This window comes from Olea europaea, chromosome 6 (assembly GCF_002742605.1).
Source record: "Olea europaea var. sylvestris chromosome 6, O_europaea_v1, whole genome shotgun sequence".
NCBI classification, from domain to species: domain Eukaryota; kingdom Viridiplantae; phylum Streptophyta; class Magnoliopsida; order Lamiales; family Oleaceae; genus Olea; species Olea europaea.
The window spans coordinates 5,655,210-5,675,854 of NC_036242.1; the positions used below are offsets into that span (position 1 = coordinate 5,655,210).

Below are 20,645 nucleotides of genomic sequence, written 5' to 3' on the forward strand. Positions count from 1 at the left end.
ATTACCGGGTAAACAGAAGGGTGTTGAATCACCGCTTTTCAGTAAAAAATGTAAATTTAGATTCTATTTAGTTGAAAATTTGATTAGGAAGTGAAAATTTGTAGTAAATGTAATTTGTGGAGAAATTGTAGCCTTTGTTTGGGTTCCATTTTTGTCAAAATATATTTTTCTCTTTCTTATATTTAACCACACATTCTACAATAAATAATATTACACGTAAATTCAAAATTTTTCTTAGTTTTTTAACTATACATTATTCAACAAATTAGTATTCCAAAATATATTTTTCGTCAAAATTAATTTTTAATGGAGCCTAAATAGGGGCATAGATAAATTTTTGAAAAAAATAAAAGGGTTGAGGTTTTTGTAAAAGACGTGAGGGAGAGACTCACGAGAGATTGAGAAAAAAGAGAAAAATCTCAAATTTATAGTGATTTTGCAAAATAAATGAGGATTAAAATTAAATTTTTAATATATTTGATAAAAGTTGAAAAGTGAGGAATCTCATGAAACATGTCATTAAATTTAATTATTAATTATAACTTAAATTAAAATTTAGATTTTAATTCATACCAAACAATACTTTATTAAGAAAAAAATCCCCAAAAGTCCACATGACACATGCCCCCTCCATGTCTGCCACTGCTCTTGTAGATGCCTAAAATGTTTTATATTCTGTTTATGAGAGAAATTCTACTGTTAAATTTATGGACCAAAAACTCCAATATTTTTTCTTAATTACTAAATATATTTATTACTTTATTTAGCGAGTATGTTTATGCCGATAAATTAAATGAATAATGTTATTTACAGTCGCTCATTAATATAGTCGTCATACGTAACATACACATGACTGATAATTATTTGATGTACAAGTCAATAAAAATCAGCCATGTATATACCACGTAGGACAACAATAGTAGTGAGCAACTACGAATAACATTACTCAAATTAAATATATTAAAGTACTTTTTTTAAAAAAAAAAAATTACCATTGACCCCTAAGTTTGGGAAGCCTTTATACCTTTACAGCCTCCATGAATGTATCTCAAAGTTCCCCAGCACGGTCCCTTGCTAGATAGAAAGGTAGTGGCTTTGCTCTGATATAACCCATAATCGCCGCGCTTAAGTGGCTTTGCTATGATATAACTCATAATCGCCGCACTTAGTAGGACGGCGAGATAACTTCTTTATTAAGGGTACGTTGGACACGCAATATTAAAATATTTAGATAATACAATAAACTAATTCAATATATTTTTTATCCTTAATATTGTTCTGTACTTTGCATTCCTAATTAATAACAAGACGCAAGTAGTTAGCAAAATGAAATTGAGTACCATATCGAATAAAAGAAAATATTTTCATTTAGATAAAAGATACAAAGTTGTAAAAATAGGATATAAAAGGATGAGTTATGACATTCAAGATCTTGCCATCCATTAATCTTTTTCTAAAATATGTATTTGCGATAGAGTATCACTCATGGTGAAAGTTTTTAGTTTGAGTATGATTATCCCTAAAATATTTTTGGCTGTATAGGCCACTGTACATGGCCAAGAATAATTCACAGGGCTTGTACAGGCCAGACACATGTCGATGTGGGTGATTATTTAAAAAAAATAAAATAAAATAAAATAATTCACCTATCCCCTCGTATGTGTGAGTGACCTGTACAGTCAGCTCAGTTGTTATCCCTAACCTATCCTCAAGTGACCATTGCCTCTAACATTGCTCGCACAGTCGTACTCATATTATTTAATAAATGTATACATAAAAAGAGTAAATAATAAATGGACCAAATTACTTATTTTGATATGGTAATGAAGAAGTGAGGTGTCTGTGACAAATACATCTGACACATACAAAGCCCATAGAAAAACAAGGAGAAAGAAAAGGGTCCTAAGATTAACGTGAATGGCGTTAATTCACTCAGTTTCACCATCATATTTCACCATTCAAAACCTCCATAACATAAGCCTCCACTTTTCCCTCCCTCAACCAAATAACTTCCTTTTTCTCTCCCCCTACTCGAGAGAAGGGCCGAGAAGGAAAAGTTAAGAAAAAACAATAAAAAAATTTAGAATTTCCTAATCTTTTTTCAATCATTTGGTGTGATATCGATGGGTTTCCGTGCTGGGCTTGTTTTCATGTTCCTCTTGGCCATAGTCTCCGCCATGGCTATGGCGGCAAAATCCTCCGGCACCGATAACTTGTTTTACGGTGCCGTCATCCCTCAACGTGGTCATGAGTCAATGGACCTCGACGTGGACGAACTGATGATGGAGTCTGAAACTTCTCGCCGTCAGTTATATTATTCGAGGTACATTAGCTACGCTGCCTTGAGGAAGAACAATATCCCATGTAACCGCCGTGGAAACTCGTACTACAATTGCAGGAACCGCCAGAAGGCAAATCCCTATCGTCGTGGCTGCACCAAGGCCACCAGATGTGCTAGAGCTTATTAAACACTTTATTTGAATGCATGCATGCATGGGATGATAAAGGTTTCATTTTGAGATTGTTTGAATGTGCTCATACGAATTGAATTACGGTAGGAATAAAAAACGAGATTGTTGGTGTCAAATCTTGTGGGTAATAAGTATTATATAAGAATTTTAGTTGTTGAAAAAATAAAATAAATTTTATTATTAGATTTAAGTTTTCTTTTCTTCTTTTGAATTCTTTGATTCACATAATATTATGCCATCTGAACGGCATCATTTGAGTATTTTATTGAGTTATATTTGTTATTTTTCCCCATCAAATGTCTACAAATTTAACTGCACACTGGGCAACGATAAATCATGTTTTTCTTTTTATAAAATAATTCATATTAATTTTGAATTTTACTGTTTGTACATCCAAGGTTGACACCCCATATGACAGCCCCCCTCACAAGAGGGGAGGGCCGACGTGTAGTAAAATAATCGTGAGCCCCCCTCCTGTGAGGGGGCTATCATCTATGGTGTCAACCTCGAATATATACATGACAACTCTTTAATTTTCTTGTATGCATCTGTTCGAGAACACTTTTTGGGATAATAGATTTTGTAATATTAATATTTTGGAGAATATTTAATTAAAAAAATTGGATTTAAATGGAAAATTAGCACCCCTAGCGCTAAAACATTTGACCACCATTTTCTAAAATTCATTTGAGAGGTTTTTACTACGTTAAAATGGATAATAGCAAAAGACGACAAGCAAAGTAAAAATAAGCGGCATTTTATTATTCGCAGGGTAAACAAGGGCGAGACCAACATCATGCCTTTAAAACATCGCATTATATAAAAATAAAAAACAATCAAACAATTTTGTGGTTTATAATCTGTCATGCTTTTTTAATCAACAAAGATTAAAAAAACACGAAGAATTCCGAGAGAAGGATAGCCAATTGTTTCCGAGAGTTAAATACAACATACAAATTGACGAACAAAATTGGCCGAGCCGTCATCAGCAAGAAACTCAGGAACTCAGCATTACAAAAGCTCTCAAAACAACCACCATCGTCTTCGACCCTGCTTTCTCTGCAGCAAATAAGCAAGTGTGAGGCATGCAGAATATATATTACTAGTGGTAAAACCAGTAAAATCCAGTTTTTGCTTTGATACGGTGACATTGTAATCAAGATGCTTTATGTAAAATTCTCTTAGTGGCCGTTACTTGTCATTTCATTTATATTAAAAGGCTATTTCATGCGTAATTCAATATTCACTTCACATGCAATTCCATTAAAAAATGTGACCATGAATAATCAATCTGCTTTATAATAAAATATCACTCACTGCATATGATGAACTCGTTTACTTGATATAGTCTAAAGTCCTATTAATAATCTTTTTTAATACTCAAACCTTTATGTAAAGGGAGTTCTTCCAAAAGTTTGTCTAGCAATTTCAATTTTCAACCCCAAAGATTAACAGGATAGATTAATAGCAAAAGCAAGATGAGAGAAGAAACCTTTTGGTCCTGATTACTCTGGGTTTGCAATAATATAGGCCGAGGAAGAACACTGTTGTCAACATTTTGTAGGTATGGCTGGACTCTCTCTTTCAGCATCTCATTCAACTGAAAATGGACACACAATAGAATTAGCGTAGGACAAAACATTATCACCTGAGAAGATGTTTCCAACAAGCAGCAAGTCAGGCAAATAAGATTTACAAAATCTTATCCAGTAATGGAGGATAACGTATTAGTGGTAAAATTGCCCGAAAATATCATTAAGAATGCTAAACAACCCCCCCCCCCCACCCCCCGCAACACACACAAAAAACTGCCCCACGCAAAAAACTTGCTCTTTATCTCAAAAATATGGCAATCTCTTCCTGGCAATATTACCCAGAAAATGGCTGATATTGTAGCTCTCCACTTAAAAATACCCAATTTACATTGCTGATCATCTCGGTTGTACAGCCTGCTGAAACATGATGAAATTTTCTCCAGGACTGGCGATGCAACACACACACAATCAAGCAGAAAATGCCCATATTGTAGGATAAGACTAGGAGTTAATCCAACACCCCGCTCTTCCCCATTATTTCTACCAAGTATCCCATAATTTTTTGCCAAAGTTGTGCTCTCCAAAGCAATATTCTACATATTTTATATCTGTTATGCCCATTTGCTCCCCTCACTTCATTATTAAATGTTCCCACGTAGTCTCATCAGCATGCAAAATATAAAAAGGTACCATCAGCACTTATTTACCTCAAAGTTTTTGTTAAAATAATTTCCTATTTAACAGCTAGGTGAAATGATAAGATCCCTCAATTTCAGGCGCTAAAAACACTCGATACAAACATTACATAGGCCCTCCCTGTAAAAATCTTCCCCATTTAATCTTTTCTGTAAAAGTCAATAAATACACACGAGAATGTCAGGATAGAAGAACGAAGCTTGTAGGTTTCAAATCTAATATTACGAGGCTAATACAGGGTTTAACATTTATCGGTCAGCTTTCTTGAGATGAGAAAATGAGAGCGCAGAGTAAAATTCTAAAAGGTGTAAGTAACTATATCTTGTGCTTGAAAATAATAATTAAATGGATGAATGTCATTGCATAACATATGATCAAATGTTGAAATATACAGAGGACACACTAATGTAAAGATACTTTGAAGCCTTCTTGGATTCACTGCTAACCTTTTCTTCGCGCCATTTTGCTTCCCACTGAGTATCCAATATTTTATCAGCAATTTCTCTTTGCGCATTTAGAAGAACAGTCATCTCATATAGCTTCTTTGAATCTTTCAGGTCCTCCTCAGTCCAAGAAGATGCATTCAGCGGCAGGTTCAACTCCTGCATAATGAATAACATAACGTATGAACTATACATAATAGATGTGCGACAAGTTTGTTGATCATATGGATTTATAATTTTGGAAGACATCAGCAAGTAAATGAAGAAAGTCAACAATTTTTCTTTTTATTTTCTTTCAAACAGAGAATCATAGCCCAATAAGAATAAATAAATTTAGTCAACCAAGGAGTTCAATGAAGTAATAACTCAAGTGTTAACATTACCAAAAGAAATAGCAGTTTGATGAATGACTATTGAAATAGACTTGCAAAGGTCCGAACTTTTATTGACAGGAAATTATATGGTTCTAACTTAAAATTGCACAAGTCAATTATGCTGTTCTGTGAACCTAATTGTCAGCAATGACATTTAACGAAAGATGGCATATGGAAAAAAGAAAGCAGTGAAAATCTCAAGGAAAAGGAAATTTACCCCCCAATTCTGAGGCCGTGGTGGAGGATCAAGCTTCATGACTTCAGCCTCCAGCACTTTCTTGGCTTTGTAGCATGGAATATTTTTCACAATAACAGGATCATCCTTAGCACGGACGGGGTCAATGGAGATTAAAGCCTGTTAATTGATATTATGCCAATTCAAAAATTATTCCCTTTTAGAATATCACAGAATGGGTATGTGCATACAAAGGTCAAAAGCCTCACAATCATAGATGTCATATATCCAAGAGACACAACACATTGTCTTCATTGCCTGATAAAAGTGGCTCAGCAAAAATATTTGTTATTGGTGCGTGAATTGACTTAGTAACATAATAATTAGATTCCTTAAGACAAATTAGGGCTGAGTGCTTAGTTCTTGTTAGAACATGCTTGGAGTAAATTGACAATAGAAGAGTAAGATGTACAAATTTCAGTTCTACATGATGGTATTCCTTCAATAAATGTACAAGCTATAATGAAACATATATTAGAATGAATCTGGTGAACAATTTGCTTTACTAAAAACTATTACATAATTGATTCCATCTTCTGGGAGATCAAAGAAATTTCTGCTAAACAAGAAGATCAACAAGTTCAAAAAATTAATATTTTCCATTCAGAATATTAATATTTATAATCAAAAGTAGAAATACAGTGATCATCAGCTGTAAATTTTGATTTGGAGTCAATATGCAAGTGCACTTGGAAAAGGATATATGGAAAGAGCATGGTAACAGATTTGGTAAAAGAATTAGTAACCATCACACATATTACATAATTTGAATTTAAACAGATGTAGGAATTCATAGAATGACAAGAAAAAAAAACAATTAAGTTAAAGAATGGAATAAGAAACTTGCATGGGTAAAATAAATAGATGGTACCAAATAGAATTTCACATGAACAAAGTTCAAAGAAAGTGGAGTAATCAAAGACCTAATTCAGGTCAATTAGTTAAGGACTGATAGGCACTGGGTATGCAGTATTTACAGAGTCGGAAAAGTGTGCAGATGGAGGCCATGGAGATTAGACGAGATACTGAGTCCCTGGAACAAGCTATAGTTTTCTACTTTTTTTGTCTTCCAAGTGAAATATTTTATTCATATTATGCATCTCCACAGTCTTGGAATCTGTCCAAAATGGGGACAGTGATAGTTCCCTAGTTTTCCTCGTTTTTCTAGTCTCTACTTCCCTAATTTCTGAAATTTGTTTATTTACAGTGACTATGGTGTTTGAAAAATACAAGGTCATTTATAAAAATAATTTCCGTGCAAACTAGGCATGGGATACTAAGTTTAATTTAGGGGGACCATTGTTAGGTGTACAAAAAAATAACGTTATGTTCCATGTGATAACAAGATATCCAGAGCAGACTCATATTCAGGCCCAAAAATGTTCAATCATTTGACAACCAAAAAACGAAGTACCTATTTATTCTAGATCACCAAATCTTAAATGGAAAAGATGTACAAGTACAAAATCTTATTTGATTTGAACTACAACATGATATAATACCATCATTCTAAAATTTGTGAATTCCTTCACCACTAATGTTGGAAATAACATAGCATCCACAAGGTGGAAACCAAGTAAAGCAAACTCAACTACAAGTAATGGCCTTAAATGTTTCAGAAGAAATCTAGAATCTACCACATTTTAATTTGACAACGGTGCTTACTAGCTTACTTTACTGACTTAGCACCCTTTCAAGGGAGAAAATCATCGTACCTCTTGCAAATATTCCCACCCTGGTTTTCTTTTGGCTACTTCATCTCGGAGTTGATCATACCGCATGGATTCCTAAACCACGATAAGGAACATTGCATGAGTCATGATGCCAATAACATCATTACAGCCTTAGTATATATGCCAAAAAGATGTAGCTGAGATTTATTGAATACAGGATAGGGCAAATTATAGAAAGAATGATGTAGATTGAATCTACAAACACACGACAACAATAACCAAACGGATTGAATTCAGAAACAAACTTTTATTATTTTGTGAACAACCAAGAAAACCCTAGGAGGCGTCTTGCAGCGTCTTAAATATGAAAGAAAAGATAACCTACTGGGCCAGCAGTCCCAAAATGGGCTAGGCTACAAAATGGAAATAACAAATGCTGAAAATAAATAACACAAAAACTTAAAATGCTGTTTTGACACACTAAACAACTTCAAATGCCCAAAAACCCTCGTACGTCACGACGAAGCGGTGAGTTCAATCCGAAACGCTCGCTACCTTTCCGAAATGGGGATATGGGCCCAAAATTTGAAAGCCGACCATCCAAACGTTCCATGTATGCCAATACCTGTTCCTCCACATAAACCTCATCATTCTCCCCGGGATCAATGGGATTCACCCTCAAATCAGAACCGATAGCACTATCTCCCACGTTATCTCCATGGTATGGCAAAAGATGCTTTACATTAAACACATTAGAAGTCCGTATATGGGAAGGAAGTCAAAGGCGATAGGCGTTGGGGTTGATCTTCTCCACAATTTCCATTGGACCAATGATACAAGATGATAACTTCGAATGCTCATGAGATGGCACTCGATCCTTAGTCAGTACCGCCCAAACATAATCCCCAATGTCAAACTCAACAGGATGTCGATGCCGATCAGCCGCCTCTTTATACTTACGGTTGGACTCTAGCAGATTAGTTTGTGTTTCCTCGTGAACTTGTTGCAAACTACGAACAAAGTCAACAGCTGTCCCATGCAGCCGAGTCTTAGAGGGCAGAGTCAATAAATCAACAGGGCTGCGGGGCAGAATACTATACACAACCCGGAACGGACTGAAACAGGTGCTTCTATTTCTAGCATGATTATACGCAAACTCTGCCTGACTAAGCCGCTGATCCTATGAGCGTAGATTATCCCCAACCAAGCACCGCAACAAGTAACCCAAAGAACAATTAACTACCTCTATTTGCCCATCAGTTTGAGGGTGATAAGCACTACTAAAATTGAGCGACGTGTTAACTGACTTCCATAAACTCCGCCAAAAGTGACCGATGAACCTCGTGTCTCTGTCAGACACAATGGAAGTGGGCAACCCATGCAACCGATAAATCTTTCTGAAAAATAGCCGAGAAACCTTGACAGCATCAGTGGTGCGCTTGCAGGGAATGAAGTGCACCATTTTAGAAAAACGATCTACCACCACAAAGATGAAATCATTACCACGTTGTGTGCGCGGTAAACCCAGGACAAAATCCATGCTAATATCAGTCCACGGAACTGAAGGCACTGGTAAGGGTCGATAAAGACCAGCGTTTGTGGCTTTTCCCTTTGCCACGTGGCACACCTTGCATCGTGAGACAAACTTCTCCACTCCACAACGCATAGTAGGCGAGAAAAATGAAGCGCTAATCAAAGCTAAAGTACGATCTCGCCCAACATGACCTTCACCATGAAACTCCTCAATCAATTTCAGACGAAGGCTGCAATCTGATATACACAACTGAACACCTCTAAACACATACCCATCCTCTAACAGAAAAGAGGAATGGGGTCCCCGCAGTAAACTGTGATAGATGGGGCCAAAATAAGGGTCATCAGCATAAAGAGAGACAAAGGTCTCAAACCCGGTGACCGCTACCTGTAGCCGCGCTAATAACCCATGCTGCCGACTGAGCACATCTGCCACACGATTAGAAGAACCAGCCTGATGTTTAATGACAAAGTTGAACTGCTGCAAAAAGGCAACCCATGATGCATGACGGGCAGATACAGACTCCTGGCTTGACAAATGCTTGAGGGCTTCATGATCACTGTATAAGACAAATTCTTGCTGAAACAGATAATGTCGCCAATGACGAATGGCCTGAACAACAGCATAAAGCTCTGCGTCGTAAGTGCTATACCTCCCACGAGCCCCTGCCAACTTCTGACTGAAATAAGCTACTGTTTTCCTTCCTGAGTAAGGACAGCTCCGATACCCAATTTAGAGGCATCACAATGTAATGCAAAAAGTTTTGTGAAATCAGGCAACGCAAGTATCGGGGCTGAAGTCAGACGCTCCTTAATGATCAAAAACGCCTTCTCAGCCTCGGGTGTCCACTGAAACTTACTCTCCTTCATGCAATCAGTAATGGGAGACATGATGGTGCTGAAGTGCTGAATAAATCGTCGATAAAACGACGCTAAACCGTGGAAACTCCGCACATTAGAAACTGACTGTGGACGCGGCCACTGCCGAATCGCATCAACCTTAACTGCATCCAACGTTACCCCACCGGCTGACACAACATACCCCAAAAATAAAACACTATCGGTATAGAACACACACTTCTTAGTGGCTGCAAAGAACTTCTCCTTGCGTAAAACAGTAAGGACTTCCCTTAGATGCACACCATGAGACTCCTCCGACCCACTGTACACCAATGTCATCGAAGTATACAACAACACACTTACCAATAAACGGTTGAAGTGCTTGGTTCATCACCCGCATGAACGTGCTCGGTGCATTGGATAGTCCAAACGGCATAACTAGCCACTCAAATAATCCCTCCCGTGTCTTAAATGCTGTCTTCCACTCATCACCAGGACGGACTCTTATCTGATGGTAACCACTTTTCAAGTCCAGTTTGGTAAACACAGTTGCGCCGGCCAACTGATCAAGCAAGTCATCTAGCCTCGGTATCGGAAAGCGATAACGAACTGTTATTTTGTTGATGGCCCTGCTATCTATACACATCCGATAACTCCCGTCTTTTTTTGGCACTAGGAGTGCGGGGACTGCACACGGGCTGAGGCTCTCTGATGTACCCCTTCTGCACCAACTCCTCTACTTGTCTCCTCAACTCCTCATGTTCCACTGGACTCATTCGATAATGTGGGCGATTAGGCAATGACGCGCCCGGTACCAAATCAATGTGATGTTGCATATCCCGCAAAGGCGAAAGACCCTGTGCAAGGTCATCCGGAAACACATCATGAAACTCAGACACCAAGGCGGCAGCTTTGGGGTGAAGACCCGTCCCCTCGGCTGCCATAGGAACTATCGACACTCCTATCGCCTCAGTTCCCACTAACAACAGTACAACACCTTCTGCCAGCATCTCACGCACAAACAAAGATCGGGAAAGTAGATTACTACTGTCCCCTGCCGAAGACAGACACTGCGTATCTTTGGAGGGTAAAAGTACAATCTTTTTACCCGAAAAGGTGAATGTATATGCATTTCGACGCCCTTCATGGCACACATCCCTATCAAACTGCCATAGACGACCCAACAACAAATGGCACGCATCCATCGGCACCACATCACACCAAACACTATCACGATACACACTGCCAATAGAAAAAGATACCAACACACGGCTAGTAACACAAATTTCATTACCTCCTCTCAACCATGCTAGGCTATAGGGAGCAGGATGAGGTTCGGTGCTTAACTGCAGCTTCTGCACGGCCGCTTCAGATATCACATTTTCGCAACTGCCCGAATCAATGATGAACCTACACACCTTTCCTCCAATGGTACATGTATACAGAAAGATATTGTTTCGCTGCAGGGCCTCAGACAACCCCTTAGGCGTAAGGCACGCCCGTCGGACCACCAAAAGAGGCCCCGTGTCACCTATATGCACAATTTCAGCCTCTTCTTCTTCATTCTCCACATGAACAGGATCGTTAACATCGGCTTGTGTTGTCCCTCCAATGAACAAACCTGGGCGTGGCTGCCCATGAGATGGGCAGTCCTTCCTCAAATGACCAAAACCACCACAACCAAAACACTGACTTCCACGCCCTCGTCCACCAGGAGGAGCTCAGCCACCTGGATTAGCGGTTGGAGGAACCATTGGCCGAGTGTTCCGATCAACACCCCGACCCCCAGATGTAAAGGATTGGGACGGACCAGATGTGGGATTTGGGGCGAATTGTCGACCCCCACCTCCAGATGGACCACCAAAAATGCCTACTACAGAACGACGTTGTTGTTGATTTTCAGCCTGAAGTGCTCGCTGGTGAGCCTCAGAAACAGATACCGGCGAGAACATATTTAGGACGTCTTGCAAATTCAATCGTAGTCCACCAATATAGCGCGCTACCAACTGGTCTTCTGATTCTCCCACATCATTTCGCGCTATCAGTTGGTAAAACTCTGTGGAATAAGTATCTACAGATCGATTGCCTTGTCTCAAATTCTGTAAGCGTTGATACAAAGTCCTGGAATAATTAAAGGGAAGAAACGCTGCCTTCAACTGTTTCTTCATTTTTTCCCACGACTGGATTTTCGCCTTACCCTGACGGATCTGGTTTTACTTCAGTTGCTGCCACCACGCAGCAGCACGACCACGCAGACGAGTCGCCACCAAAGGCACCCTTTTATTGTCGGGCACTTCTTTGTAATCCAAGATCTCCTCTACTGCCGCCAGCCAATCGAGGAATTCATCTGCCTCAATTCCACCGTGAAATTCAGGTATATCAACCTTGAATCAGGATTCCCATCGCTGAAACGCGTTCTGCTGTTGCACACGAGGCTGTTGAACACGATCGCCACGTGCCTCTGACAAGGTCTCCTCATCCGACCTCTCCCCTGATTCAGATCCACCTCCACCATCACTCACTGGGGCACGACGTGGAGGAGCAGGAGGTGTTCCGTTCTGCACAACCTCTGCCGCCCACGTCATGAATTGATCAAATCGGATTGTCAACGACTCAACTTGATTACGCAGATCTGCAACTTCATCAATCTGGCCACCACGGCCACCACGTCCTCTCCCACGCACCATGCTCTGATACCAAAATGATGTAGATTGAATCTACAAACACACGACAACAATAACCAAATGGATTGAATTCAAAAACAAACTTTTATCATTTCGTGAACAACCAAGAAAACCCTAGGAGGCATCTTGCAGCGTCTTAAATATGAAAGAAAAGATAACCTACTGGGCCAACAGTCCCAAAATGGGCTGGGCTACAAAATGGAAATAACAAATGCTGAAAATAAATAACACAAAAACTTAAAATGCTGTTTTGACACACTAAACAACTTCAAATGCCCAAAAACCCTCGTACGTCACGGCGAAGTTGTGGGTTCAATCCGAAACGCTCGCTACCTTTCCGAAATGGGGTTATGGACCCAAAACGGACACCAAACGCAAAAGTTACATCAATTTCTTTGAAAGCCGACCATCCAACCGTTCCATGTATGCCAATGCCTATTCCTCCACATAAACCTCATCAAAGAAGCATCTCAAGCAAAGTTCCTAAAATATGTTATGATACCAAATTTCAAAGGGCAAGCATGTGCAAGCTAATACTCAATGAATTACATTATATGCCAAAGCAAATGTCATTATAACTGAATGAGGAGTACAAGAAGTGGCAAGAGCTCAAAGATTATCAGATCCATCACAAGAAATACTTGTGCAATTCAAGACACAAGCATTTTCTGACAACGAAAATGAACTGTAGATTTTTTCTCCTGTTAGAAGAGCTATTGTAAAACATAAAAGAATAAAGGCAAAAGGGAAATACAAGAATACTCACAGGAATACTATTCACTTGCTTTCAGATATGTAGACTAATGTTCAGAACATTCTTGCTTTTAAGGGGTCATGTCCAGAATGGCAAAAATAAAAAATAAAAATAATCCCAATGTCTTGGCCCCTGTTTACTTCCAGAAATATAAAGTTCCCCTACTTTCTTACTTCTGGTCAAAACCATGCTGAAAACTATACATTTACTATTTCAAATTGGTTTCTACAGTCCCAGTGATGTCATTGACTTTGTCTGCTTGAAATTACAAGCATGATAAACAAAAGATATATTAGGCAATCAAGAAACTTAAAATTGGAGAAACAGGCCTTGTATTGCCACCAAATTTTCTGCTTGACATCTTCATCATAATCAAAACCTCCCACAATCTGAGGTAATGTAATCAACCAAAATGCAGCAATGCTTGGATCCTTCATACTGTCAACTATATGCTGCATCAATGAACAAGATTGTTAAAAATATGTAGCACCAAACCAAAGTTTAGGAATTTAATATAATAATCATAGTTGATCATCATCTGAGACATCATTGATAGGTTGAATATTTGTTTGTGAGAGAGAGAGAGAGAGAGAGAGAGAGAGAGCGAAGACAGTAACATATCAGAATCTCCCCATCATAAATATTGAAACTCAAGGTACTTCAGTTCCTCTCTCTCTCTCTCTCTCTCTCTCTCTCTCTCTCTCTCTCTCTCTTATTTGTCTCTTTAATTTCTCTTTCTGACACTAGTCTACGTAACATATCTTCAAAAATTAAATCTGAACCTTCTACACAAATTATAGAACCACAACCAAATAGTAGCACTAGATTATCATGCTGAAAAATTAATTTTCACAGTAGTACTTAAGCAGATGACAAGAGCATACAGATTCTCTTCCAGGAATTGTATTCAGGTTACATTGAAATCCTGTTGTATATCAGGTTTGTATATTAGTAGGTCAACAAACAAAACAATACTCCTGCAACAAGTTTTCTTGTATGTAGTACAAGTTCTTCGACTTCTATACCAAGTTTTGCTTGTTTGAATGCAACTTCATTACAAAAGAAGAACTGCTGTCTTCTTTTTCTAATATCCATGGTAAGAAAATTATCCTTGTCTAATGCAAAATCACAACACTAGTTTGATCTTTTGTTAACGGTTAAGAAAGGATACGCACATAAAATGGGATTAGCATAAAGCTACAAGAATTGGAAAACACAGTGCCAAGAGACTGAAATGTAATCGGCCAGCAGTACACAAGAGAAGTGCACTTCAAATAGGCTCAGGGAAACAATGGGGGTATGGCAAATTTATAAAGTATTAACGAGAAAGAAATCCCACAATCCAACTACAATTTTTCATAGTGACAACTTGATTTCACATATATGTTCAGTAGAAACACAGAGACATTCTTTGATCACACAAGCACATTCTTCCCCAGCCTCTCATAATGCACCATGTCTTATCTTTTATAGTTCTGCAAGAATATTCTTTTTTAGTTGAAGACAAGAAAAGATAATGATGTAGCACTAACCTCATATGGATAGTCCATCTTACGCAAAATATTGTACGCTTTCCATGGAGGCTCCATTATCTGAGGAAATAAAAAGATAAAAGAGATTTGACTGCCCAATACGTTAATAAAATACAAGCATGAGACCTATCAGCTATGTTATGTATAAACAGTTCAATCTCAGATATGTTATGTATACACAGTTCAATCCATAAACTTCTTTTACTGATTATAGTAACAATCAATTTGGGAATTTTAAGATCTCAACAGAAACTCTGGGTAAATAAACTCACAATAGAATAAAATCACAACTTACATCATCGGCAGATATCCTAATAGGCAACTTTCCTTTGCATTCTGGGCATTTCATCACCCCCTGCAAGCAAGCGACTACTTTATACAATTATCACAGCTCGAGTTTAAAGTCTTCTAAAATCTTCAGAAGATAAGGTGAGAAGTGAATAGGGTATAGACTATTTTCAATATCAAGATTAGCATTCGGAAGGCCTTTTCATTAAAGCTTCAAAACAGAGTAAACAAAGAAATAAAGGAGCCTAAACTACAACGGAAATATCCCTTGCATAAAATTAAGGGTGAGAGAAATTATCTTTGCAATGCATCACCATTCAAGGATTATATACATACACACAACCCTACATAAAGTGAAATAGAATAAAGTTGCCAATATCCTCATAAGGGGATAACAAGAAACTAACGCGGAATTTATTGAAGAAGAAATGCAACATATCTCTCACCGATCCATCACAAGTTGGGCACTCTTTAGATGGCAAGGGCAAATGCAGGTCAAGGGTGGAAGGAATATGCACCAACTCAGCTCGGTTATCAGCAATGGCATCAGCAATACTTTCAGCTGTTGCCTTCTCCCCACTACAGCAGGATTAATTAAAAATTCAGAATGAAGTAGAAGTTAGAAGCTGTAAGGCAACATGGATGCAGGGAAAGAACAAGATTCTAAAGAATGAGTCATAACATTGTCATCTGCTCTCTATTATATTAAGTCCCATAAAGCAAATCTGCAACGATTACCTTATAAATTTTAGGCTGACACCGCAAAGAGTAGAAGATTAATCAGATATGGTGTAGACAGCAGAAAAGTGGCTTTGATGAAAAGAAAAAATAGCAATAATTACTATACAAAGCATGGAGACAGCCACTACGAACATGCTGGGAAATTGAGTCGCCACATTTTACATTGCTAGAAAGCTGATGAATCTCTGTGTCTTACTTTGCTACCAGTGCAAATGGATAAACCCAACGACTTGTCTTGATAAAGACCAGACAGCTTTAAAATCAAAATATTTAAGTAAATATAGATATGGTCTTGAAAAAATATAATGAGAGGAGGAGAGAAGAGGATTAGTTAATGCACGCCATGAATTTAATAAATGCATTCAGAAAACTTTAAACTTCTCTCCAGCTAAATCCTAGCCAATCAGGTATCTTGAGTACTATAATAAGAGGGAAAGAATCTTGTAATTTATACTTAGCTCTCACGTTAAAAAATTAATTAATACTAGTCTACCTTCTCAAGTTATAATCTTTCACTTGGTACTGCACCTTTCCTGAGCCTTTGCACATTGTACACTGCATCGCCTGCCACCCATTGCAGGTCTTACAATTCCTGCATAGATCAAGCATTTATTTTCAATCAACTTATAAAGATGAATTGAAACACGACAGATTGACGTTAGACAACGAAATGTAGTAATGATACTATATTCATTTATGTTCTCTGACTTCTACATGATTGGGATAAATAAAACCAGGATAATCAAGTTAAGATAACAGAAATGCCAAGATAGGTTTGATCCTGTAGACTGGAAAGGCAAAAAGCCTTTCTCAAAGAAAGTTCAAAATAAAGTGCAGACCTTTTTCAACAAGATCTAGTGAAACTGTAGGGAAGTAAACAATTAATTATTTTAACTCGATGAAAAATAAAGATAATTTGTGGGTATCAAAATCACTGAATGGGGGCATAGGCTGATCTAATGGGTTTTCCTTTGGCCCTTCTGAAGTAGGAAAACCGTGGACTTTACATTTTAGTTATATGGGATGCTTAGAGATTTAGAGGACACAGAAATCAACTGAAACAAGACAGTGGCTTTTTCTGGTTTTAATGAAAAAAATTGGACGGCAAAAAACTGATGACATGAAGAAAAATGAGGGAGAATTGTAGGCATCATGCCTAGATTCTAGTAGGCATTTTACTTGGGGTTTTAATTGAATTACCTACCAAAATAGTTCAGATGACCTAATACAAAAGAAAAACATGAATTAACACTCAGTAAGAAAAATCCTGGAATATAATAGATTTTTGAAAGATTAATACAACCTCCTAAACCAAAGAAAAAATTTAGAAAAATCATATTTGCATCTAATATTCAAAACTCTAATTTAGATTCTATTAAGAACTATATTGGGCCATAAAATAACTTCAAAGAGCCTTGCACGTGGATAGTTCTTGCTTTAAAATTCTCTTTTCTAGAACCTTCCATTACCTGAATCACTTTCACAGTCAGAATATATTGTTATTTTTTTCTTGCAAGTGTGTAGACAATTCTAATGCAGAAACAATAGGAAACACCTTCAAAAATTGTGAATTAATTGCTCCAGAAAGTCGAAAGTTTACTATATTCACAATGCCAGTGCACTGAATGTTTTCGCTTGAACTGACTCGTTGAGGATAACTAGGTGAGATTAAAGTTGGTAAGTTTCATCATCAATAGATGCGTGATGATAAGATCCAATATTTGAAACCACTAACAACTGTAGGGTGGACTAGAAATCACCTCTGACACAGCACCTTCTTACCAAGCTCAAATGCGATATCATAAGTCCCAAGTGTAGCAATGGCCTGAAATCAACCCATGGATGAATCAATCCAAAAAATAAAGAGCAACAGCTTGCCATATAATAAAACGCTAAATCCAAATTCAATAAAGAGAAAAGAGACGAAGGTAACTGCTTCTTTCTTGCAGCTCTCTCTAAGAAATTTATCCAAACCATTTTGCCACTAAATGATATTGGCGTCAATGGATGATGGATAAAATAACATGGAGATGTATTTGCACTTTCCCCAGACTTTTAACTGGGGAGAATGTGATTGCCTTATCTAGATATGATGCAGAAAACATAAAAAAGAGGAAAGGAATTTAAATTCATAAATATTTCTGCATGGCCAAAAGTAATGTTAAGCAGATGAAATTGCATTATAATTAATGAGGATTGGTCATCATATTTAATTCGATTAACCCAAAAAATATTATGTCACGATCTAAGCAATGGTGTTCAATAAAAGCACTAAATTGCTGTCCTCAAACTTTAGTCTTGAACAAACAACCAAGATGCACACTCCCCCACCAAATTAGAACCATTGAGGCACCTCGTAAACCCTTTAAGCGAACCAACATAAAAAGGCCAGCTTAAAAACAAAAGTGCAGGAGAAAACCCCATCCCAAAACCCTGCACAAAATGGTAGTTCTGTATGCCTCTTTACAAATTCGGTGTAATTCTCAACTAGTAATATCAAGGACTAAAAACTCCATTAAAAATCAGTCATCCACAAGTCAATTCCTTGAATGTTCATTATTTTCAAAAGAAAGTTCAAATTTTGTGAGCAGAAGAAAGACAAATCGTATGAAAACAACACTAGCACCTTCAATACTTATAAAATCTACTCATACACATTATCTAACGAATGTACATAAATAAGTGTGAGGGTAGATACAAATATGGCGGAGTAAGAGAGCTTGGAGATAAATTCCGGAACCCCAAAGCCACGCGGGGCGGAGCCAGCAATGTCGAAGGGCAGAGTGAAGGGTGAAAGCACCACTTTCACTGGGAAGTCGAGAATGTCCATGACTAGATGCCCATAACGGCGCGAGAAGATCTTGTATTGTAGGTCGGCAAACCTCTGTATGCTCTTCAGCAACCGCTCTGTTCCTCGGCTCATCTTTGGCGCAGTTTCGTGATGGAATTGAACGAGAGGTTTTTGCAGGGAGGAGGAGTTTGTGGATAACGGTGGAGGTGCTGCTCCGAGCCTATGGGGTTGCGATAAATGTACAAAAAGGACCCAATCAGTCCAATCGAGTTCCAATTCAGAACTGTAATACAACTTTTTCAATTTTTATTTATTTTTTTTATATTTATTTTTTTGAGAAAAAATGAGTTTTCAAATAATGAAATTCAAATAGAAGCTGAATTTTAAAGGTGATAATTAAATGGCAGAGTGCGATTTTGGATTCTAACTATATAGGCATAGCCATACTGATTCAGTTTCAATTTTCCTTCTTCTTTTTTAATAAATTCGTAATTTTAATAAACTTATGTATAGAATAAAATTTAATTTTAAAGCAAGAAAGTATAATTAGAAAATTTACACAACGATTTAACTTAAAATTTATCCACATCCTCGAATATTTCATTATCTTAGAGTTTAGATAGACAATATATTTATCATAATCAGTTTGGGTTTGCTGTTTTCATCGATTGTCAATGATTCAATTGTTTTCATTAGGCAAATAAATTTGTAAGTGGTTTACTATAATTATTAAAAGGGGGAGGAACGGAAATCAATGAATCAGACATTATTCGGTCCGACTGACACTAATCAGTTCATTGTCGAAGGGCTCGTGAACCCATCAAACCAACCCATAATCATTAGAACCGAGCTAGTTGAATGGAAATTGAATTTGATTCTAAATTGGTCGTAAAATGTGTTTATAAACTTGTCAAGCATGATAGTACTGCTTTCCCTACCTCACAAAAAAAAAAGTATATATAAACACATAAATAATAAATAGATTATGCCATTGATGTGTTTAAAAATGAGTAAAGAAAAGTGATTTTAACCATTCCAAACAAGAACTATATTGACACAATTTCACACCATTTTAAAACTAAATTTATTTGTGTGTTTTATAAAATTTTGCTAAAAATTTATCAACTTTTCAATTAACGAAACTTCAATTTCTACTTCAACAATACATTTTATAGAATCTACAAATTATTATCAACTTTTCAACCATAAAATTTTATCAATATTAAAATATTTGTCACATAGACCTTGCATGTTTCATGTTTTGAAAGTGACTACAATTGATTTAAATTACAAATAAATAAAAATGAATAGTATGCATATATCCTACAAATGTATGGATAAACAATATATTAGACTTATTTAGGGATGTCAACGAGTCGAGTTGAATCAACTCGCTCAAGCTCAGCTCAGGTAAAATATCCAAGCTTTTTTTCAAGTCTGAGCCGAGCCGAGTCAAGCGAAAGCTTAGTTAAAAAAAATAGTCTCGACACACACACACACACACACACACATATATATATATATAGGCAGCAGGTTGCTGTCTTTAATTTTTTTTGTTTTTTTTAAATATAAAGGCCCGCAAACCACATAGGCCGAGATTCCAAATTGGGACTTGGTAGAATCAAGCCTCAAGTCGGGCTGTCTCGAACTTTTTCCAAGCAAAGCCACTGGCGGCTCAGACCAACGAACCCGATTGCCATCCCTAGACTTATTATAAACTATGTCAAATAAGCTTTTAATGTTACATTTTTATCCTTGATCTTCTATTAAATAACACATCAAATCTTATGATAGTTTCTGTCTAAATAAATTTCTAACGTGTTAGAAGTAAATATTATATTGTGCTCACTTTTTTTATTTTTTTGTCATTATGCTTATTAAAAATATGAGAAGCAAATAAGCTTTTTTAACGCTTGAGGTCTAAGGTGTCGTGATTTAAATGAACGATCCTATAACGTGTACATATAAGTCGTCCACTGAAACTTATATACTCCCCACAACTTTTTAGACATAAACCATAACGAGAAGCTAGATGTGTTAAATAAATAAAAAATG

At 37.2% G+C, this 20,645-nt stretch overlaps 2 protein-coding genes across 2 annotated transcripts; one reads left to right on the forward strand and one right to left on the reverse strand.

Annotated features, from left to right (window-relative positions):
* Positions 1-1,987: 1,987 nt before the first annotated feature.
* LOC111396463 (protein RALF-like 19) lies at positions 1,988-2,729 on the forward strand. The gene has a single exon (XM_023022895.1). It carries the CDS (start codon positions 2,124-2,126, stop codon positions 2,466-2,468), a length of 345 nt encoding a protein of 114 aa, XP_022878663.1. The 5' UTR covers positions 1,988-2,123; the 3' UTR covers positions 2,469-2,729.
* Positions 2,730-3,212: 483 nt separating this feature from the next.
* On the reverse strand, positions 3,213-18,878 carry LOC111395621. The gene is made up of 12 exons (XM_023021706.1): positions 18,498-18,878; positions 17,560-17,624; positions 16,293-16,391; positions 15,505-15,637; positions 15,066-15,125; positions 14,771-14,830; positions 13,568-13,690; positions 7,470-7,541; positions 5,737-5,874; positions 5,149-5,304; positions 3,964-4,071; positions 3,213-3,530 (listed from the first exon to the last, which is right to left on the reverse strand). The coding sequence occupies exons 1-12, from the start codon at positions 18,720-18,722 to the stop codon at positions 3,495-3,497; spliced, it is 1,275 nt and encodes a 424-aa protein (XP_022877474.1). The 5' UTR covers positions 18,723-18,878; the 3' UTR covers positions 3,213-3,494.
* Between the last annotated feature and the right edge of the window lie 1,767 nt (positions 18,879-20,645).